Source organism: Empidonax traillii, unplaced genomic scaffold (assembly GCF_003031625.1).
Source record: "Empidonax traillii isolate 1590-97213 ecotype Southwest subspecies unplaced genomic scaffold, ASM303162v1 scaffold862:size387690, whole genome shotgun sequence".
NCBI classification, from domain to species: Eukaryota; Metazoa; Chordata; class Aves; order Passeriformes; family Tyrannidae; genus Empidonax; species Empidonax traillii.
Window position 1 is genome coordinate 1 of NW_020956055.1, and position 24,108 is coordinate 24,108.

General features: G+C 42.6%; 1 protein-coding gene and 1 long non-coding RNA gene across 2 annotated transcripts; one reads left to right on the forward strand and one right to left on the reverse strand.

The window, feature by feature from the left end:
* Positions 1–43: 43 nt before the first annotated feature.
* Positions 44–4,663, forward strand: LOC114067098. The gene is made up of 3 exons (XR_003573322.1): positions 44–364; positions 2,225–2,380; positions 4,574–4,663. It is a non-coding gene; the product is annotated as an uncharacterized LOC114067098 (long non-coding RNA).
* A 1,605-nt stretch (positions 4,664–6,268) lies between these two features.
* Positions 6,269–12,740, reverse strand: SAMD7 (sterile alpha motif domain containing 7). Its single transcript, XM_027902315.1, has 8 exons — positions 12,638–12,740; positions 11,791–11,917; positions 11,517–11,653; positions 10,383–10,461; positions 7,924–8,603; positions 7,358–7,479; positions 7,046–7,156; positions 6,269–6,541 (listed from the first exon to the last, which is right to left on the reverse strand). Exons 1-8 carry the CDS (start codon positions 12,738–12,740, stop codon positions 6,269–6,271), a joined length of 1,632 nt encoding a protein of 543 aa, XP_027758116.1.
* Between the last annotated feature and the right edge of the window lie 11,368 nt (positions 12,741–24,108).

The following is a 24,108-nucleotide window of genomic DNA, read 5'->3' on the forward strand; positions in this document are numbered from 1 at the left end:
TTTTTTTTTTTTTTTTTTTTTTTTTCCCCCTCCAGAAATTTTAATTCATCTGAAGTTCGAGAAACACCAAATTGCAGGAGCTCTTCCTGGGACAGCACAGAGCAGCACGGGGAGCAAACCCATCACTTCAAGCAGATCTCTAAGAAAGGACTGAGGGATGGAAGCTGGGCCAGGGAATGTGTCCTCCTGTGTGAGGCACTGTGTGACCTCCCACTGTGGAGCACAGAGCACAGCAAGGCTGAAGTGAACATGGAACAAGTGGAATTGCAGTCATCAGTATGGCAAAGAGGAGAGGAGCTAATGGCTGAATCCCAAAAAAAAAGCCAGGGAGTGGAAGTGAAGGTTCAGACTGCTTGTGTTTAAGGTCAGTGTCTGTCAGCTGAGGGGGAGGCTGCAAAAAGCAGCACTGCAGAACCTCACAGTGAAGTCACAGCCCCTAAAGGGCCAACTGGCCTTGTGATTAGGGTAGATTCAGAATTGCTGTTGGGAAGGATATTGCACACAAGTGGGGTAGTTTCCTCTTTCAACTGAAGCCAAACCAACAACGTTTCATTAGCTTACTTTTCTTTCCCTCTTCTTCACCCCAGCTGTGTGATCTAACACAGCAGAAAGGATGCTGGAAACTCAGTCCAAAAAGCAGCTGGATACATCAATGGAGCAAAAAAGCATCACGAGCTACTGTTCAATACAGGAATCCCCTCTGTTTGTGAAATAGGTCCCTGGAGATAAAGGAATTATTCTGCAAGCTTTGCTTTGTTCTTATACTCTCCTCAGGTGTCCTCTCTCGGCCCCTGAGGCAGGACACTGAGATAGGTGGTGTTCTACTCTTTCTGGTACATATTTTCTTATACCCTTAAATTAACTTGTCCCTGTCGATTTATTGGCATTTGTGCTCTCTGTTGTCTGACTGCTTTGGGCTCAGTCACCCTGGATCCATAAGATGATGTGGACTTACCCCTGTGACACACACACACCAGAAGGACAAGGCTTCTATGTTGGCAATTGAGCTACAGCCACGTCACTAATTCCCTCTGCAGTCACACAGCCTTCTGCAAAACAGCAGTTGAAGTCACACCAGAAGTCAGAGCAAGTGTTTGCTGAACAAACTGTTCACTTGCAAGAAGTTTATCCACTGGACCCATGGATAATCCTTCTGGCTTTGAGGAAGAGAGGGGAGAATACAGGTCACAATTACCTCACCTGTTCTGCTGAGGGGCAGGGAGGAAGAAAGGAAGGAAGGAGGGAGGGAGGAAGAAAGGAAGGAAGGAGGGAGGGAGGAAGACAAATTCCCCAGCAGTGTTAGGAGCCATTTCCTGGATCATCTGCAGATGATGTCTGGATTCAGGCTCTGGACTGACCTCCCTTTTCACCCAGGCAGCTTCAGCACCCATTATGGGCTCCAAACATAAGGAACAGGGGCCTTGTGCTGTGCAGCATCACACACTGTCAGGGCAGGTTCAGCTAAAATCCACCCCCAAATCCGTGAGTCACAGCTCAGAAACACGTTCCACTGTAGACATATCCTGAGTCACTTCCATCTCCAAACTTATAAATATTTAGTTAGCCACTTAGCTTTTAATCTAGCAGAACAACAGAGATTCATTAGACAAATCTCCAGAATTATCTTTCACTGAGAAGCTTCTTAAATACTTCCTCTCAGTCATGTTCCTTTTTATTTCTATACAACTCAGAATTATTTGATCCATATAACTGACAAAAATCACAGGTGAGCTAAGAAATAATTTCTCCTGATTCTGTTCCTTCTGTAATTAATTGCATCTATTTCAAATACCAACTTTGTTCACTGCAAGAGTATATTCTCATTTTAGTAATAACTGTTGAACCCTAATAAGGACATTAAGGTCTCTCCTGGTGTGGGGTAGCACATCAGATCTTCCTAAAGACCACTGTCAATCACACCATGCTGGAATCAGTGGGGATGTACCTGGACACATAAATGGAAAACACGTCAATACATTTTTCTAAGAACCAGCTGGGAGTTGGGGGGAAAAAAAATTAAAAGGGCTTGGTAGTATCTGTATTTTTGGCAGAGGCAGGAGAGGAGGATAAGAATGGTAATATTTAAGGATATAGCATTAGGAAAAGCTATCTGTTATTGTTTTATAAAAATCATAGATTTGTTGTTATGACTACAAGTGGCTGAGTTAAAAATATTCGTTATATAAAAATGTGAGTCTTGAGTTTACTTCCCTCCATTTAACAGATCGAACCGGAAGGCAGTGAGAGCTTTACAGACCATCCTTCAATGCAAACCATTTAGGAGCTGCTGGAGTCCCACAAATCCCAGCTGTGCAGAGATCCTCCAGCAGAGCTGTTTGAAACCTGGGACTGAAAGCTAATCAGCAAAGAGGAGAACCAGGTTGGCTCAATGCTTTCTTTCCCCCCCCACCATGGTCAGCAGTGCTTTTTCTGCTTTGCTGTTTTGTTGGGTTGATATTTATGTCAGCAATTCACGTGGGCAGATGCCACATGTGCTTTTAAATTTTGATAAATCAAAACCATCTATTCATGTCTTTGCTGTAGGAAAAGATACTGCATCATTCTCTGTGCAACACAGACAATAGGCCTTGACAGGTTTTCTGAGGGCTGGGTTAAAGGCTTTACATCCTCACCAGCAGGGAAATTGGGGGTTCAAGAAACCCCAAACCCTAAACAAATGAGAAAGCAGGGGCCAGGTTTTTTCTTACCACAGCCAGTGCTGTTCCACTGCAATTGCCATAGCAACACAGCTCCAGCTCTGTTTACAGCATGAGGGGCTAATCACAACCCACCCCTGCAGGCAACACAACCCTGAGGAACACACTGGGCTGGAACTGTGGGGTCACTTCCAGCCCAAACCCTTCTGTGATAGAGTGGACTTGTTATTTCCCAGTGAATAATAAAGGGCTTAGACAGAACATTACCAGAGCAAGGTACCAAAATGAGCTGTATCGACTTTTGGGTGCTTTCCTGTAAAATTTGTGATGTTGAAGGTGACTCAAAACACTGCGCAACCAATCAACATTCTGTGAGGGTAAAGTCAAAAATATCAGAAGTTTCTACTTAGTTTAAAAAATAGAGGCAATTTTAAAGACTAGATGTGGTTATTTTTTTTTCTGGTTCACACTTTAAGGATAATTTAACGTTCTAAAAATTATTTTGTGGCAGATTCACAATAATATAAAGTTTTAAAATTTAAATTTTTATAAAGTAGGGGTCAGTTTGAAATACCATTGCCCTGTGGACCTGGCTTCCTGCTCTTGTGTTTGTGTGCTGGATTAGAATGAATGCCTGACTTGGACCAGGTGGGAATTCTGCCTCACTTGTATATTCACAGCATTTTGTAGAGATTTTTCACCTGTGGAATTGAGCAGAGAATTATCTGTTTAGGTCTGTGTGAGTAAGTATTCCACATCATCACCATATGCAGCATTCATAAGGGCAGAAACCCAGCCTGTCATAGGAAAGATAAGCCATTTCTTCTTTTTCAGGACTTTCCTAGATCTGTTATTTATAGTACAGAACCATTTTGTTATATGTTTCTTGTACCTTTTTATTAATCTTCTCTTTAACCTCGGCCCTCTTAAAAAAAAAAGAAATGGAAGTCTCTGTCCCTGGGAGCCCCCACATTCAGTGTAGGTACAAAATCAGATACATCTCCAACATCTTACAAAAAACATTCTCTTCTTCATTAACTGCAGCACTGCTATGAACTAATGCAGCAACAGATGTTAACTGGAACATTTCTAATAATGCCACTCATAATAAAATAAGTCCTCTGCATCCCCCTGGGATTTTAGTGGCATAGCACAAAAAAGGAACACAGTGGTGGCACAGGCACCAGGAAGTCATTAAGTGGTAGAGTTCTGCCAGCTTTTTTAGTTACTTGTGATTGCTACCTGACCCCCTTTGACGCTGCAATAAGCATGAAAAGTCAAAAAAAACATAAGAATCAGTAAGGCCTCAAGGTTTACATCTGAACATAATTCCTGAAAGCACATCAGAGCCTGGAAATATTGGTCTGTCTACTAATTCTATGTTTGGTTGTAGTTTTTTTTTATTTTTAATTTTTAACCTTTTTAACCTTTTTTTTTCTTTTTCTCTGAAGTGTTTGTAGGAGAGGAAAAATTAATTACCAGTGGTATTTCCTTCATTAGAAATAGAATCAATGATGTCAGTTTAGGTAAATCCCTGTCCTTCCTATTTCACTCCACAGCTGTTTGCAGTGCAAGCCTTACTGCATTTTGGCTGCTCCAGCACATCTGCCCCGGGTACAGGAAGCCATGAAGTCATTCTTTTTGTCATTTTGGGAAGGAGTGGCCAGTGTGTGTAAAGGATCAGATGTTTGGAGTGTTTTTCAGTTTAGTACCAGACTGCAGGGTTTTCACCCCTCAGCTTTTGGCATCGTTCATGTCTGAACCACTTGAAAAACAATCACACTCTTCAGAACCACGTTTCGATCTTTCCTCCCTGGCTTATGGGACCGCAAGCCGAGCTTCTCTGCTGCTGCTTTAGAAAAAAAAAAAAACCAAGCTGAGTTTGTTCCCATCCTTGCCCTTCACCTGCCGCTCAGGTGTGCTGCGTTTCCCTCGGCAGGGCGGCGGGTGACCTCGCAGCGACACCTCGTGGCCTGACCCACCTGGAGCCGCGCCAGCGATTCCTCTCCCGGGGTGGAGAAGGCCTCGTGTGGACGGAGTTGAATGTTTCACGCAGGGAAGCAGGCAGGATGCCGTTTGAAACCCAAATGTTTAATGAGGTGAGTGACGCCGTCAACGCGATTGTCAACTGTACGAAAATAAGTTAGAAATTGTTGCCCGCGCTAAAAAGAATACAGGTTTTTGCCCTTCTTCCAAAGGCTGCAAAGGGTGGGCGGTATAATAAGATGAACATCTCAAGTCACTGTTGCAAATACCTAATTACCCATTATCTAGTGCACAAATACAGCAAAGACACAAAATAAGTTATCTTAAGCTAAAGTAAAAGAACAGAATATGAGAATACTCTCCCTCCTCTCACCATCTAAACAGTTTTATACCTCTTGGGCTTTAAGTACTTGAGGCCACACAAACTAAACGAAGGGAAGCGAATCTAAAGTAGCAACCTACTGCAGATCCACAGAACTCAATTCGCAGAACTTCAATTATCCCAAATATTTGTGTGTCCTTTGGAGTAAAGAAGTGTTCTTGCAAGGAGAAGGGTGGAAATATACTGACTTCAAAGCCTCAGTGGAAAACCAGTGTATGAACAAACCCCTGCAGGGGGAACAAAGATAAGTCACACAGAAATCAGAGTAAATGCTGGGGGGTTATCCTTAGCCAAAAGCTCTATTTCTTGTTCTCTTGTTCTTTTTTTTTTGCTGTGAGATAATGACTCATCAGTAGCACAAGTGAGGGGAGAAAAGGGAGCTTTCAGGCTAAAATCGGTGTCCTTTTCCAAAAAGAAGAACACTGAGCATGCTGCTGAGTGAAGGGCTTTCCATGGCTTTCCCAGGCAAGCTAAGGGGAAGGTTGGCAGGAACCAGGTGGGTTTGAGCCTGGTGCCTGCAGGAACGTTACTGTCCTCCAGTGACATGGAAGAGCCTGCTGGTGCTTCCCCCTAAAATCTCAGCTGTGCAGTCACACAAACCAAATTCCAGCCCTGGTGATAAGGATACCTTGGAATAATTAAAATTAATAAAATCAAAATTACTGTCACCCCTGGTATTTTCATGCCCGGAGTTTGTGTATCTTCTTTATACTCTGTATACCCTTCCCAGGCACTTAGAAAGGCTTAGTTCTGGAATAGCAATGGGATGAACTCAGATTTCTCTGTATTCTGAAGGTAGTTCCATACTCTCCCAATGAATTCCATATAAATGTTCAGTATAAATTTTGTTCAGTGGAAGGAGGAATCAGCCACGTGTGGAAGTTGTGACTTTCCCAGGTAGTTTCTCAGCAGCCCACGGGAACATGGTGTAAGACAGATGTGAGACAGACAGACAGTGCACTCTGAGCCTCTGACAGTTTTCAGTGATGCCACTGGACTGTAATGAAAAATTAAATTTACCTGCTGACTGTATTGGTATTCTTTTCAACGAATTGCACTTTAAAGTAATTGCACTAGCATGTAGTTGCATTTTTAATGCCTTTGAGATGCTCCACTTCCTCGTGCTGCACTGGCAGCTCATTTCCTTCAGCCACACAGAGGTTTCAGGCTGGAGCTCCTTCTCCAACACTTTGTGACTAGAGGTTCCTGTGTTATTAAAAACATGTTGTGTCCTGGACTTAGCTCAGCTTTTCTGGAAAGCCATCATCTGGAAGTCAGCCTGAGACCCAGCTGTGTCACAGGGGTTTTCCCTGCTTTCTGAAACGATCTGTTCCACTGCTTGGGAAGTTTCTGGGTCCTGAGAGCAGGGACTGTCCAGCGTGTCCCCGCTGCTGTTGCAGTGCAGGGGGGAGGCCATGTCCGAGGGCTGCTCCGAGGGTTTCCCGGCAGGCGCGGGCAGGGGCACCGGCAGAGGGAGATTCATCATGTAGAACACGTTTCCCAGGCGCCGGGACACCTTTAAAGACAAAGGAACAATCGCGGCAATCGCCTCTCCAGACGCTGTTAACGCCTTTAAACATCAACGCTGGCTCTCGGGTAGCAACGCCAGGGACATCCAGGGGATCCCGGCCATCCCCAGGGGTTATCAGTGGTCAGCAAAGGCAAACAAAAAAAAAAAATCCCTTGCATTTTCCCTCTCTCATACTTTTGTAAGCCCGAGCTTGTCAATACTCAGCTTGGGAGTGTGGGGTCTGTGACAGCAGGATCCTCCTGTTCCCGGGGAGCTGCAGCACCCCTGGGAGACAGGGAAGGCAAACTGCAAACCAACCTGCGTGTTGTGGCAACATACAGAGAAGCAAAAGCAAACTATGATGAGTGATTTCTTTTCTCACGTTACGATAGTTACCTTCTCAGTGAAAAAAAAAAAAAAAAAAAGTGGTTTAGTTTGGAAAGATTTCATCCTGGGAACTTCTGGCTCGTTAGTGTGTCTGTGGCTTGGGCAGACATTTAATGATCATACCTGAGAGCGGATTTTTAGTGCTGGTCCGAGTTTTAATCCCATTGTATCCAGGAGATGTTCCTCTGTTAGCAGTGGGAGGGTTTCTCCATCAATAGCATGGTCTTTAAATATCTGGAAAAAAAAAATGATAAAACACATTATGGTGTGCTAAACTAGACTGGTTATTTTTTATGATTAATCCTGAGACACCAGAGAATAAAAGGAGGAAATAATAATTTTACTGATTTAGCCTCTCACATTTACATTTATTTGATGACCTTTAAATCTAGATGGTCCTAAAGACCTGAGAATGTGATGAATGTTTCTAATCACCTGGGCATAATCCGAGCAGCCTGGGAGGCTGACGATGAAGTTGTGCACGTCATCAACAGTCCACTTGCGAATGTCTTCGATGGAGGAAATGTCTTCTCCGTTCAGGATCAGGCCATGTGCTCCTTGGAGGAGGGAACACAGAAGTTATGGTTGTAGAATGTTGCTGGCAAATCAGGAGGAAGCGGCTGTTAAAATGTCAGTTTTTACGCTTCTCCACGACTTTTGATTCCTTAGACTTTACTGTTACTTTAATTTACTAATAGTTCAGTAGAACTTTGCTAACCCATAGTGCCTACTGAGAGTTAGGACATATAGAATACCTGTGGGCAGAAGGGAGAGACTAACTCACAATTTCAGTCAGCAATTTTGTTTATTTTAATTGATATTCCTTTTTAAGGCAGGAACTGTATTCAGTTGTCACTGTTTGCAGCATATGAATTCTACATTTAGTTGCAGTGACTCTACCGTAACAAAAATTCACTTAAAACAGGGGGAAGAAATAAAAGACCAGCTCAATAAAAACAAATTATATCAACATATAACCGTAATCTGGAGCTCTGACAAACCTGAAGGTAGCAACGGGTTGTTGGGCACTGGAATTCCATATGGTAACGCTGAGAATGGGATTGCAGAAGGGTACATGTACTTGTCATCAAAAGCAGCACAGGAGCTATTGGCTTCCTTCTCGTTGGTGTTGCTGCAGCTGTTGCTTTCAGTGGAAATTTCGTGAGCAGCACAGTTCTTTCTCAAGCCCTGCTCAAATTCTTTACAGTTTTTGGCGACCGCCGACGGCTCAGCCTGGCTTTTGCTTTGCTCGTGTTTGTTCGGTGCCTCCACCTCTATTTCCTTCTTGTCTTCTTTCTCCTCATCCGCCGCAGCCGCAGCGGAGTCCGTGGGTTTGTCCTCGGCCTGGCTCTTGGTGCCGTTGGCGCTGCCATCCGCAGCTTTGTGGTTCCCAGCTCTCCTGCCCGGCCGGCGCCCCCTCTCCCTCTGCAGCGTGGCCACCGGCGGGTAGGGGCTGGTTGCCATGAGCACGGCGTTGCCGTGGATGTCCTCCAGGCTGCTGCGATGCACGTACAGGTCGCTGGGGAGGTGGCCCTCGGGCAGCCTGTGCCTGCCCCGGAAGGCGATGGGGCTGGCCGGCACGCCGTGGTACAGGAAAGGCGCCTCCAGCCCCAGCAGCCCTTTCCGATGGGCTTTCTCCATCTCCTTCTGCTGGAAAATAGCGCTCATCTCCATCTCCATTCTGAGGGACACACAGAGCAGGGGCAGTTAGGGCAGCTCACTTCCTCCAACACCTTATTTTTTATCTGAGTTTTCAGATAATTGACCTGACAACAGAACTGCTTGCCTCGTCTCTCCCCTGCAGTGCTGTGTGTGTGCGAGAGGGCACCAACTGCAGATGGAATGGCAACCTGACTGTATTTAATGTGCTGGCACACACACAGAGGAAGCTGAAAGGAAGGGAAAATTTATCTTCCTTGGGATGCCCCTAAATAACATTTCAGCCAAAAGTGCCATTTGTGTGTTTTCAATCCAGCCATTATTAGGTGATTATGCTCACTCGGGGTTTGAAAAAATCGTCTCCAGGGTCCTAAGGGTTGAAGACTAAAGCAAATAAGTGAATTACATTACCATTCAGAAAACTGCACTGAAAACTGCAAAATTCCAGTGATATTGCAAATGATAAAGAACTAGAATTGTGTTATCTTTGGAATGTGACATTCAGAGCTCATGCTGAGTCCCTTGGGTGATTCCCTACGGAGCCTGGCACTGAGCAGGGCTCTGAGAGTGTGAAAAGATTCGACCCAGCTGGTAAATGTTAAGCTGATCTCCTTCCTTGTGGATAAAGCCAATGCTCCAGAGCCTGTGCCAGCTTCCTGCCCCTGGAATAGCGGGTAGGAGATTTACCAGTGGGATATGGAGACTACAAGGAGTAGTATTTGTCTCTGCTGTACCAACCTTTGCTGGCATCAGCTTTCTCTGGAGCCAAGCCAGTGACCAAACAGAAAACCAGAGCTCCCGGAGGAGCTTTCAGTGGGATTTCTGCATCTTCCTTTGGAAAAGGGCCTGTGAAGTAAAGCACTTTGAAGTTCACCAAGATAGCTTTCTTAACACTGCGATGAGGGTAACAGGTCAGAGGGAGTCTGACTCCTAGAAGAGTGGAAAATTGTCAGGAAAACAGTTTGGGCAAAAGCTATCTATTCAGATTTTTGCTTTGAGGAGGAATTAGCTGATCACTCCGTTCAGGGATTTTTCTCTGCCCTCTTTTCATCTTTGCAACAGCCCCTGAATTATTGCTTTTCTGCTTTCAGAGATCCCATGGAAGTGTTTTTTTTCCTGTGTACCACGTCCCTGTATCTCTTGCCCCACTGTCATTGCTCCCACACAGCTGTTGAAGTGGAGATGTGAGGGGTGGCACCACTGAGTGCTGTGCTGCACCCAGGAGGTGCAGGAGTGGTTGAGAGTTCTGCTGTGGAAATGGTGTGGCTGTGAAGGGAGGACACTGCTGGTTACTTAACCACCTACTGATTACACTCCAACTGGAACAAATAAGTGGACTTTTCTATAATCACCCTGATATTCGAAATATTTGGTAAACTAAAAAAAGCTGCCCACCCTAGCAGGGTGGAGACACAGCTGATCATCCCAAGGGCCCAGCTGGAGGGGCTTAAAATGCTGTGTGTGACAGCACACAGCTGGAAGGTTTGAATTTGTTTCTGAATTTTTGTAGCCTCAGGGTGTTTGGATCCAGAGTTCAAGGGCTGTTGCTGGAGTTTGTTTGTTTCCCTAGCCAAGCTAAAGGCTTTGTTTCTTTTTCTTACATCATTTTAACACTCAAAGCAGAATAGGGGCAAGCAGAAAGTTCTGTAGCTTCAGGTCTTAATAGATAATCAAGGGCTCTGCTTCTCTGGATGAGCTGAAAAAATATCTCAACCACTGTAAATAGTAAATGTGTGATTTAGTAATTGCCAGCTGTCCTAATTCTGGCAGGCACCTCAGAGCAAAGCTTGCTGTGGATTACCTGGCAATATTTTGTTTTTGAGCCAGTTCCTGTCTTCTGGCCACAGCTTCCATGGATTCTGGTTGTAGAAAGCTGTATCCTTAAAGGGAAGGGGAAAAAAATAAGTCTTTAAAATTCACTTGTTTCCTCAAGCAAGTGCACAAAACCCAAAGCAATGCAGAGACACTTTAAAAAGCTTTTTAAGACTTCAGCTATGGGCTCCAGCAGGAAGCAGATATGACTTTAAGTCAAATGCAATTTGTGGTCATTGCTTTGGTGGGAATGAGTAGAACAAACATCAAGTGCAGGATTAGGTGATCAGATCTGTGGTTAAGGAATATCTGCTGTTATCCATAAAGAAAGGAGCCAGCAGGGTGGTTTTAGAACTGCTCAGAAAATAATAACCATCCACTGAGCAAAGCAAACCTGCTCCTTCAAGATTGCTTTCAGCCTGGAGGCCATGTAATTTTAAATTGAATTTCCTCTTGAGGGAATCTCTTATTTGAGATCCACATTAGGTGGGAAAAAAAAAAAAGCTGAAGCCAGAAATACTTCTTTATAGATCAGTGTGACATTGAGAATTCGTTCACTCATCTCAAAGGAAGAACCGTAAGATCACTTTGTATGAAGTGATATGTAAATTTATGTGCAGCATGACAGGAGTGTCAGAGTAGTGATATCCATCCTTCCCCTGGGAGCTGTGCCCTGTGATTTTGAACCTTTATTAAAAGGACTTGTAGTTGCCCTACATGAGTAAGGTGGCATGTGCTATTATCATTAAATATGATCAGTATAAAGCAGCCAGTACTCATACAAGAGCGAGAGTTAAATGTAGTGTGAAAATGTTGTTGATTGGGCTCATTTGTTTAGCTACAGCCTTCTTTTCAGATGTGAAAGTGCTTGGAAAATACAAAAAGAAAAAGAGTAGAAGAACATGCAAATGACTTTGAAAACAGTGTATTTTAACAAAAGCCCAAATGGATGTGTTTAGACCTAACCTGACTCAGTTTTATTCTCTGGTGGACAGGCTGTTTCCCTTTAGTGAGACTGTTTATCTAAAGAAAATAAACTGTTGCTGACACTACCCACAAAGCAGCAGGTGCAGTTTGCTGTCTCATTTACACACGTGTCAGGCTGCAGACGCTGCTGCCTTACCTGGGCCCGGGTAAACTCTGTTGGCCAGGATGTTGGGCACGTTGGGGTGGGGCGGCACCGCAGGCCCCAGGTGGGAGGAGATGTGGATTTGCCTGGGATCGGCCGAGGCCATCATTTCAGCGGAAGGTAACAGGTCTCTGGGGGGGAAACCCAAAAATAGATTCAGATACTCAGAGGACATTGCTTAGTTAGGACTAACCAAGGTTTGTACGTGCTCAGGGACAGCGCAGTCGTCACTGACTGCGGCGCTGGGACAGGGAAGGGGTGCCCGTACCTGTCCACCAGGCGCGGCTCAAACTGGGCAGGGATCGCCTGCACCCTCTGCTGGCCCGGCGCCATCAGCTGGGGATTCACGGCCATCAGCTGGTTCCTCATCAGCATCTCCTGCCGCTGCCGCAGCTCTGGCACAAAGCAGACACAGCTCTGGGGTCAGTGGGTTAACTTAGAGAGTGATTCTGTCTGCGGTACAACTTTACCAGGAAAAATGATTGCTTCTTCCTCTCGAGTACGAGTTAGCAAATCATACTTTTTTTTTTTAATAGCAGCAACTAAAAAATATGTTTCTGCTGCCACCATAACTATTTGTTTAAATAATGCAAATTTATGCTATCAAATTGCATTAAAAATAAACAAGGATGTGCGCAGTCAAGTCTACAAAAGGACAGCTTACAATGAATAATAATTCACGTGACAGTATATTCACAAGAAAATAGCCATGGATGTTAAGTTCTCTTCTTGAGAGAGCTTTAATTTCTGATACAGCTTCATTTTTAGAAAAATCTAGTTAGCTAGGACCTGCCTTAGAAGGTAGGTTCTAGAAAGAAGAGCCTACAGTGGTGAGCCAGAGCATTGTAATGTCCAGCTATGGCTTTTGTCGCCAAGTTCTTTTGTGACCTTGACTTGTCTTTCAGATGCTCAGCACCTCTTAATCGAATTCTGAATGTCAGGAGCCCCCCCCCGTTAACTTTAAATTCCCTCAGAGAATTGTTTCTGCAGTTACTCCCGAGATAGATTTAAGATGCCTTTTTCAGACATCCAACCTGTTGCTGGCTGGTTTTTGCATATCGTAGAGGAATCAGCAATCCTATAAACAGATGCAGTTCGGGTCCCTCCCTGCTCACCTCCTGCTGCCATTCCACTCGCTAATCGGTACAGGTGCTTCTCCTCCAGCGTTCCTTGTTCCCCCAGCAGGGACATCTTCCTCATGTGCTCCCGGGGAGTCATTCTGCAAGGAACTGAATCAGCAGGGCCAGAGTCAGCAGTGTGGGGAACAGAGCAGGTTAGGCCAGTTATTTCTGTGTTTGTGGGTTGTTTTCCGTAGAGAAACTTTCAGGTTTCAGGACGATGCAAACGTTGCCTGTTTTTACTCTGAGTTGTTCGGTGTCCTTGGATCTCACAGTGCAAGGAAAGTCAGGATGTTGGGAAACAGCAGCTCAAAAGGGTGTGATTAAGCCAAAGGCTTTGCCTGCAGTGTCACAGCAGTGACAGGCAGGTATCTTTGGCTTCATTTGGGAATTGTAATAGTTTGGAACCCTCTTTACTGCAAACTGAGTTAAACAGATGGAGAGAAATGATAGAAATGAGCTGTTCTAAAAGACATCCGTCCCTTAGGGCTGCCAAATGCAGCAGAAAAGGTAAAATAACATGCTTTGTAGTGATGAAAACAGGGATAAAACAAGTGAGACTCAGATTAATCACCCATCTATGTACAGGTGAATAAAGCCAAATGAAGGTTAGGAATCTAGACAAAAGAGAGCATTTCCAAGTGTGTCCAAAGAAGAAGGTGACCAGATTAAAAATGATCCTGATACCAGTGCAATGAATAACCACAGTACTCCCTGCTCAGAATTTTGGGTGAATAATCTAAGGCAGGATTATTTGTGCAGACAGGTCCTAAAGGAAGCAAGTCCTGTAACCCAGAGCCTGGATGTTAAAAAGTTATCCTGTATGGAATGCTTTAGGCTGAGGGGTTGGCAGAGGGAGCAGACCAGCTCCAAAAGCAGCAGCAGGGGCACCTGAGCACTCATTTAAACCCAGAGTTCCACAGCAAATTATTGATTTTTATTTTTTTTATAAAGTAAGTTGAAAGTAAGGACTTGTATTGCCATCCCCGTTTAGCTCTGAGGAGATGGACTCTTTCTGTCCTCTGAAAGAAGGAAGATGTAATGCTTGAGTGTTCTCATCCTGCAGATAGAGAGTCACAGCTCCACGAGCTCAGCCAGCATTTGGTAGAGGAATCAGTGAGGGAAATGCAAAGACAGGAACACTGTTCATTATCGAAAAATCAGCTGGAAGCCAAATCCCCTATTTTGTTACCCAAGCCATTTATAACTTAGATTAATCATTAGAACTTCTTTTGTTGCCTTTGCCCTATCGATGAGTTGAAACCGAATTAAGGGAAAGCTCTCAATCTAATTCACATTTCTGAGGAATTTACCATTTCCTTGGTACGGGGAAGACACTTGGTCTGAGCCTCAAAAAGAGTTTTCCAAAAGGTAGACAGGTGAGTCATTTCAGCAGTTCAGACTGAGAGCAGAGGCTGCACTTGGACCACCCCACTGGTGCTCCCTCAAACTAAAAAAATTCCTTACATTTGTAAACATAACCGCTTGATTCTGTGTTGGTCAAGATTCAGGTCTCCCTGGCAGCAGACACGCTGTCCAATCCAAGACTAGCACCACGTCCCTTGTTCTTGCCACAGGTATTATCCAAACATGTGCTGCTGGATATATTTCCATTTGCCTTCTTCTTTTTTTTTTTTTTTTTTTTTTTTTTTTTTTTTTTTTTTTTTTTTTTTTTTTTTTTTTTTTTTTTTTTTTTTTTTTTTTTTTTTTAGGATACTTTAGACTTAAAGCGATTTAGGATGCTGGGGCTTCATGAAGAGCATTTGAGCTGCCAAAGTGCTTCTGAGCTGCTAAAGCATTTTAAAGCTCAGTCCTAAAGCGATTTAGTGCTGAACTAAAACTTTTCAGCAGCTCAAAAAATAGGTGCCAACTGGGATGATGGTATTTGCCACACCACATTGTCCAGTCAGCCATTTAGGTGGTTTCTTGTCGTGGATAAGTGACTGTACTAAATATTCTGCAAAATAAACTGCAATCCTAAACTTCGTGCTGACCTCATTACAGCCCGGCCTTTGGCCTCTGCCTGGCGCATCTGAGCAGAGCAACCTGATGCACCTGAAGATGTCAGTGCTTATTGCAGGGGGATTGAAATAATATCTTAAAGGTCCATTGCAACCCAAATTATTCTATGATTCTGTGCAAAGAAAATATCAGAGTTCTAGGTAGACATAATAGAAAAAAAAAATCTAGTTTTTAGGCTTTTTTCTAGTAAATCAGAAAAAAAACACACCAACCTTAAACACTAATATTAACACTGACAAAATTTTGTCTGTCACATGACTAAGTTGTACCCCTTTTGCTTTGTAGGAACTGCTGGATTGCATCAATCCACTGTTTTAGTCACAGTGGTGAATATTCTGTATTCTGGGGAATATGTCCCTGTGTGGGCAAAAGACACCCAGGTGAAAGACTTCCTTCATCGGGCATTCCTAAAACTTTTACACTTGCCCCTAAAATCACACCTAAAATCAGGTTGTTCAGCTTTGAAGTGTAGAATCATGGCAACCCTAGTGGGAGAAGACCCATCTTCCACTCAAGCTCTCCTTACTGCTTCCATTGACCCAGTTTTTGAATCATCGTGAGCCAAAAGGAGGGGTTGATTCCTTAATGAGGTTTTTCACTGGAGTTGCTTCATGACATCATTGGTGTGATAATCAATCCTTTTTAACTTAGCTTGGATTTTTTCTCAGATACATAAAAATAACTCTGTCATTTGTGATAAAAAATTGCCATGTTTTTTCTACCAGAATTATAATCTACTTCTCCAAGTTGAATGGCAGAATACCAGTTTGGTTCAAATTTAACACAAAGGCTGTGTTTCATATGCATATGTTATCTATATTAAATTATTTCCTAATTTCCCTGAATTTGTTGTTCAGGGAAGTATTGAATTGATCAGGTAGGATAAATAGTTAGCTTAATAACCTCCTATAAAGACTTGTATGTAACTCTGTGTCTGGAGGAGGTACTGAACTCGACCAAACTATGTTATTCCATTTGGAAAAACACCTTTTTTGATTACTTAGCTATGGTTCTGCCTGGCAGGTCAAATTTAGGGTACTCAAGGCTCAGCCTATTTTCATAAGAATGGTGATATTAGAAACCAGACCAGCAAAGCCCCTGTGAGGGAACAGGGAAAGTATAGTTGTGATACATTTATTAGCTGGGATTTGAGGGCAGCTCAAAATCTGCCATCAGGCTTCATATAAATTCATACCCACCAGCTGTCCAGTGGTAGATTCATATATGGCTCTGCCCTGATCCTATTGCACAAATCCTGGCTGTACAGCACATTACAGGGATGAAGACAAGTTAATCTCTACTTTTAGAGTTTTACCCTCAGCAAACCCTTCTTGGCAGCAGGCAGAACCACTCACCCAGGACTAATTCTGTCTCAATTTATTAGATGAGAAGTGGCAAGACACGAACTTCATGAACCACAAGCGTTTGCAAATCTAATCGTGCCACCCTGCAGTTCCAAAGTGTCTGTGCCAGGCTGTGTGTCCATGGTGTTAATGGCACTGGCAAAAGGCAGGGTAGTTTTATGTATAATATAGGCCCCTTGGAAGACTTGGGTTTTTTTTAGCTAAATGCATTTAAGTTTCATTAACTAGTACTGCTTTTGTTTCCATCAAGCACGTCGAATTAGCATTTTTTAAAGTCAGCGTTTAGTGTAACCTCAGCAGTGGCTCCACAGGCTGTTTGGAAGCTGAGTATGACAGTTAATCCAGGTCAGAGACATCAGTCAAACATGTCAACATGTAGCCATGCTTATGACTGAAATCATGCATTGTCTCATTTGTGTTTCCACTGGCTTCCTTTTTAGAAAAACCTCTCCTGATTACTTGAGAAATCAAGTGCTGTTTAAAGAAATAGATAAATATTCCAATATTATTAATACTCCTAATGGCATTATCTGTAGGATCAAGGGTTCTTGCTCTAAACCTATGCTAAGAGTCACAAAACTAGAGACTGTCATTATTCCAGAGTCCACAGACAACAAATTAAATGACTTCTGGAGAGCAAAAAAGCAATTATATTAACATTATGTCACAGAGGAACATGAATATGCCTTCTTGATTGGGGTAAGGTGCCACTGGAGAGGCTGTGGGGCTGGATTCTAATCCCAGATACGTGGGCACAGACTGCTCAGAGACCGAGATTAGAGTGTAATCCTAAAACTGGATTGAGAACGATACATTGCCTAAAGAAAGGAGAATAACTATATTTACACTGTGTGTGTCAGCCAGCAGAGTTTGCAGTGCATGCCTTCACACATTTGAGTGTTCCCCCATTCCTAGCCCAGCTCCTGGGGAAGATTGCAAGCAGCAATCACCCTTTCTGGCTTTTAAACACCCTGATCTCAGGAAGCAGCCAAGGCTTAGTACTGGCAAACTCAATCCTTCGGGAACTAAGCTGGGTTCGTAACAGGAGCTCATCCTGTTCCCCCTGGAATGGCTGAAGGCAAAGGGAAGCTTATTCCTGCCTGCCACTGAGGCAACAGTGATGGACTAAAACCAGGGCTGGAGATGCCTTATGCTGAGCACAAACACACACTGAGATCCCAGCTGGGGTCACACTGAGGGCTTGAACTGTGCCTGTTAAAAATCTGAGTACAATAACCAAGCAAGAGCTGGTAAAAATAGTGGCTGTAGAGGGGAAAGTGTGAGTGTGCACGTGGATGTGCCATTGCTATTACATCAGTTATATACACAGAGATAAAAGCATGATGTCATTTGTTTTCCCTCTGGGTTTAATTCATAATTAGGGATGACATTTGAAACGTTATCCTCTTGTCTTTGATTTTTTTTAGAGGCCTAAAGATTGCGAAATATGGCTTAAGTGGGATCAGTTAAAAGGAAACTAAACTCTTTTTAGTAATTTTAATTTTAAAGCATAAAAAATAGGGTTTTATCTATCTATCTATCTATCTATCTATCTATCTATCTATCTATCTATCCATCTATCTATCTATTAATGCTGGAAATGGAAGTCTGGGGTGGAAAGCTTTCTAATCATTAGAGGGCAAGGTTGGTACTTCCAAATGAAATGCAGTTGAATTTCAGTGGGATTTATGTCTCACTTTAACATGAAATACTGGTGCAAATGACAACTCTCCCAGTGCCAAAAGAAACCAGGTAGTGGAAAGAGAAAAGAGTTTTAGGAAAGCTATTTAAAACTCTTCTCATGTTGCAACTCTTTAACTTCACTGGCTAACTAAGAGTTTAAATCTAGAAAACTTATACTGGATCCTCAGGAACTGACCCTAAAGGGTCAGGATATTAAAAACTGCAGTAGGATCCTTTGGATTTCCCCAAATCCTCCAATAAAACAGAGAACTGCATTTGATGTGTCTTAGACCACTAAGGTAAATCAAGATGGTGTGGGTTTTCATCACTAATCATTCCAGGTCAGCTTTCTTTGTTACAAAGCAAGAGACAGTGCACACTCATCTGAAAAAAATACCTGCAGGTATATTAAAATATGTGTGAGTCACACATGTCAGATACTAAACCTGCTATTGTTTTATGAATTCATGTATGAAGTCACATATTTTAATACAAACTTCTTCCCTCCACGAGATTAACACGTGGAATTGCACACCTGAGCCTGTAAACAGACAATGAAGTCAGCACCTCAAACAGACGGAAGGTTTTCAGCTGCAGTTTGAAGGAGCAGCCCATGATGAAGTTATCTGAGTTGGGATTGCCTCCCTCTCCCGCTCTTTCCATACCCCTGGGGCACTGTGGAGATCTGGCAATTCACCTGTTGTATAAATAAGGAACTTGAATGTTTAGCTCTGAGGGCAATATAAGAGTGCCCAAGCCTTTCTGCAGCTCATTCCATGCACAGGTTCGGATAATAACAAGCTGTAAGGAACCCTCATCACATTATGACGTTATTTTTCAAAAATATACCCCGCTGCATACACTGGTGTTCCACAAACTGCCAGCACTGGGGTTTGTTACGATGGCTACACACACAGCAAAATTTTCACTGGGTAAATCTACTGTGGGTTCATCAGACTAAACGAGCCAAATATATCTGTGTGATGATGGCCTTGATTAATTCTGATTGCACACTCGTTTAGAAAATCCTCTGCTCCAGGAAGTCTCTGTAAAATGTTGAGGTTTTTCTACTGTACTTTAAAAAGATAAATTATCACAAAGATTAAGGTAGATAGATAGATATTAACAACCAGCTAGCTTTTAAGAATGCTGTGCTACAGTTGGACAACGCAGTGAAACATTGGTGCTTATATATTAAGCGACACATTCTGTATGCAAAGTTTCCTACTAAAATACTGAATATGCAATGACAAGGCTTCCCAAAATAAAATCCTCCATTTGCAAAACAGATCTTTAAGTATTTCTAAAATGATCGAGTTTATACCATAAAAAATTCAGCGTTTGCGCCCCAATACACAGAATTATTTACCCACAGGAACACACAGAGCAGATTGCTGAGAAATCAGAATATAGCCAATCACATAATTTACTTTCCTGCATCCCCTCTGCCTGTTCCTAACTCTGCCCTCTGCACTCCAGCACTGCTCTTACGTAAAATCACCATCAGCAAGTTTGACCTGCTCCGTTTCTGTCGCCAGACAAGACTTTCCAATCATAATCTGAAAGATCATACACCCCTTGGTACTGTTAACAGGTGTTGCCTCACCATTTACACAAAAAACCAGCAGGTTTTGTTATATGTATACTTACATCTATTGTGCAGACCTTAGTTTTGGGTAAATGAAGACACCAGGAGCATCCAGGGGGGTGTGACTCTGCTGTGAGTCCTCCTTTCAGGCTGCCTCAGCAACGTGTTTGGCAGCTTTGGAAACACATCGAGATTAACGTGTCAAAAACTGCCTTAACTAACGCTGCCTTGACTTTAAATACAAACTGAACTTGTCTTGATTAGCCCTCATCCCCGCTCCTAAGCCCTCCCCACTCTGACATCACAAGCTCTTCTCCAATGCCATCCCCTAACCAGGCTGTAAAAACATAATTACATGAAGAGCACTACACTGAGCTGATAAACCTATTTCACATTTAACCTGCTAAGCTGTTGTTAGCCTTTAAGATGCTTGATGCATTCACTTGAAATCTTCCTGTTCTGACAAGAAATCCCAGAGAGGGTTTGCAGTCGCCTGGCTCTGACTGTGGCCTTACCCATTCACACTGATTTTTTAGGAATGGTGCAGTTCTGACCAGGGCCAAGCAGTTATCCCAGAAGGGTGATATCCCAGAGCTGTGTATCCCGTGGGATTGGGGGGAGCTGCAAGGTGGAAATCCCGTTAAGCACCTTGTGAGGCTAACACAGGGATCAGATGGTTATACTGCTCAAGCCGGAGAGTCACTCTTTAATTCTCACTGGCCAGAGTTTGGCTCCCAGAACCAGTTCCTACAAATGGCAGGGTTGGAAATGCCAGGGAGTGCTCAGTTTCTCCCAAGACCCCTGTCAGCTGATGGTACAACAGTGCTGATGTTTGTTAATCCTTGGACACCTGCCTCGAGTTCAGCAGGTGCTCACTGCAACAACTCAAAATTGTCCCTCACCTTCTCTCAAACACTAAACCAGTGCCTAAATCTGGAGAAAATGGGCTCGTTGCCACTGAAAATCACTCTCAGGGAAGTGTTATTGTTAGCAAAGGGCTGTCATTCTGCTACAGTTCAGCACATCCTCCCAGAAAACAGACCAATTTTTTATGACACAACACAAAATACATATGCAGTATCTAAGATGGGATTTTTTTTTTAAGTGACTGTGGCTCTCTAAGTATTTTTGCTGCAAATGTCATTGTGGCTCTTTTGTTGCTCTCTGGACATTCTTTGCAAAGAAGAAAATCAGAAACATTGCTTAAAAAAAATACAATAGTAGGTTTTAAATATTATTTTAGGACTTCCTTTAAAAAAATAACTAGAGAATAGCTAAAATAACCTGGGAATAAAAGGCTTAAAGATAATTTTCAGTTTGTGTTGAGTCCACTCCACTCAGTCTGAAACTGCCTACAGAAACCTGTGACTTGATATGTAATGAGCAGGTACAGTCTTGAAATAAGTTGTTCTGCTGGAATTTTTTGAGACTGTCTGGGTGAAGTTGAAGAAAATGCTGTGTAAGATAATAAATATCTTACTCAAATAAATTAAAAACAAAGTCTTGCACCAGCATCCATTTTTCATCAGATGTTTCAGTCTGTGTGAATGACATTTCAGAAAAACCACAAAAATTTTAACACTGGCAAAAATTAATTCCTGAGGTAGAAACAAACCCAGGAGTATAATAAAGATACATGTTTATTTTTTCCTGTTTTACCTCATGAGTTGTGGGCAGTTTAGGTTCTATTCCAAAGCTGAATTAAGAGCGAGGAGACTCTCTCCATTAATTGTCACTTGACATTTTATTAGCTCTGATTTGGGCCAGAACTTTTCTTTGTTCCCTTTTGACAAAGTCAGTGACGGACCTGGCTCAGCTGATGGAATTGTATCAGTCTTTAAAGATGGAAGGCAAAAATTGTATCAGATCATTTTATTACTGGTTCAAGAATTATGCTGGTTGTCAAAATGCAGTGCTGGAATGGATTTGTACGAGTAGAGAACTGCTACACTGGAATCTAAGCAGGTTTTAATCCACTGTTCCTAAACACTGTCTGTCACAAGTGAGGAATCTCTGAAAGACTGATAATCCCTATTTCTTCTCCTTATCAAACCTACTGAAGCAAGATAAAAATCTACTTAACTGCACTTCAGTGAAGACAAATTTCCGTATAATGAAATCAACTGGACTGATACAGAACAGAGGTTTGGAGAAACCAGGTGGATTACACAGCTGCCTCATTCCCAGTGGAAATCTGGCAATTAATCAGAGAGAACTGAAGCCAAACTTTAGATCAAAAAAAAGCCACTAAATTTTGTTTAGTGTGGCTGATCTCAATTCCAAAAGCCAGTGAGTGAATCTCAGTGATGAAATAGGGCAAACCATCCAGATCCTTTGGAAATTAAATTGACCAAATGTTGTATGTGGAAAGAAGACTGGATTTTACGTGTCCATGAATCAAAACCCTTGGAAACCATACAACTTGAGGTTTCAAAGCCCTGGGTTTTTTTGGTTTTTTTTTTTTTTTTGTTAACATGGTATAAAACAAGACTAACATGTTTTGGTCAAAACTTTTAAACTTGCCACATGTTGAAAGAGCAAAAATTAAGTTACCATTTCCATGAATGCACATCAGACATAATGGAGGCTGCACTGTCATATTCATGCCATGTATGGAATTTCACTTTGTACATGCCTTTTTATATTGGAGTAAAAATTAACAAAGCAAACCATAACAATACACACACTTTATGCCTCTAATTAAACCATTTCATGACAGACATTTTCCTATTTACCTGTTTAGCCATTTTTTTTTTTTTTCATTACTCTATGCATGGATTTCGGGTTTATTTTGATCTAACTTTTGAAATAACAGCCAGAATGCAGGGATCAGGTGCTGTCATTTAGGATTACCCTAAAAATGCTTTACAACCAGCTCCTGGAGGTGCATGAACTTGCTCTCTGCCAGCACACCCCGAGGCTGAAGTTGCACACAATGCAGCGGGCAGTTGTGCTGAACTCTCCAGCCCCATCCTACCAGATGGTACCGTATGGAAGCACCACTGATCCTGTGACTCTGCTGGTTTGTAATTAGGTTTCTAGTAATTAATATAGTTTGCAGGCCTTGCGTGAACTCCGCAGATTGTCCATTCATGTAAATGATTAACTGCAAGGTGGATTAATTTTCCAGACTGAAAATCTTCTCCGTTAGTCTTGTGTATTGTGAGAGAGAATGAAACATTGAGTTCCTGCTTGTGTAGCTCCATTTCAAAAGGAGTTACTTGATATCGGCGTTAAAAATCTCTGCATTGAGGATATAAATACACATTTGCTGCCATAGATCTTTTAGTCTTTACTTTTATGGAATTCAAAATGCATATTCAGTATGGATGAGTAGTTGGAAAAAAATCTAATTACCATTGCTAATATTTAATAGCTCATAGGGTAAATTCTGGCTTTGAAAAAAAGGAATATGTTTTAGAATTCTAAATTTAGAGTCCATCCAGCACAGGTCACTCTCCTGGGATCCCAGAGTGGCTGGGCTTGGAAAGGACCCTAAAGACCATCTCATTCCATCCTCATTGCCATCCCCACGGCAGGGACACCTTCCACGAGACCAGGCTGCTCCAAGCCCTGTCCAACCTGGCCTTGAACCTGGCCTTGTCCTGCCAAGTGTGCAGCCCCCTCAGGGCAGGCAGAGCTCACTTTTGCTTGCTGGCACCAGAGAGTCATAACTTCACTTTTTGTCATGTTTTAAAGTATTAAAGTACAGTGAAATGTCAAAATCTTCCTCAACCTTTCCACCCACGAAGTCTAACAGAGTTTAGGGGGCTGTTTAAGGTTACTCAATACACATTTACCAACCCAAGGGTTTAGCTGGCTTTGTATTTTCCCAGTGCCTTCTCAAACCCCTCCTGTGAGCACTCTATGGTTGTCCATAAATATGGAATAAAGTGGTTGGATTTAGTTTTCATTTCATTTCACACAGTGAAATGTATTTTAAATGGCTGCCTCAGGAACTACTGAGGCTGCTGGGCCATTAAAATCAGAGGGTTGAATATTTATTTTGAGGGAAAAGATGAGGATACTCAAACACTTTGGATCAAACTGAATCCCCAGGCGTGCCCACTGATCTGGGAAGTCTGGAATGAGTTTGCTCCAGGGAAGTGTCAATGTTGTACAATATCTCTGAGAGTGTAAATGGGAAAAAAAGTGTTTATCCAGAGGGCAGCACGCTGCTGATCTGTACCTGGAAGCCTGAGCTGTGTTTCCTAACCCTGGTTCTGCAGAGCACTTCCCAGTGAGTGCAGCTGTGTCCATTCTTCCTTGGGAATTGCCATGGAAGCAAACAAAGGTCACGCTGTTACTCTGTGCCACAGGACTCTAAATATCAAAAATCCCTAGCAGATAAATACTCAAATCATTAATTTCTATATAAATATTGGGCCAAGTGCCTCTCTGGTAGAACTGCAGCATTTGCAAGGCAGCAAGGACGTGTTCAGTCCAGTGTGTTTGGATTCTGCATTATTTATACCAGATGCTTGGGGTTTTGTTTTCCTTAATGGATAATAAGGGTCATCCCAAACAGAGTTGTTACTTTGCTTGGGTTTCATTGAAAGAGACACTACTAAAGGGAGAGGAAATCCCCAAAATGATACTTGGTGATTAAGTACATAGAATATAGGATTTCGGTGTTTGCAAATCCTTTTTTTCAAATGAACTTGTGGCACTAATCCTCTAATGGCATTATTTCTTTGGAATATATGCCGGATTAAGGAGTCACAATGAGGCAAAGTACAAAAATCCACATTAATCTCTCACTGATGGATGCTGTGTGGGATGCAACTTTAACTGTTTTGTTCCAAAATTGG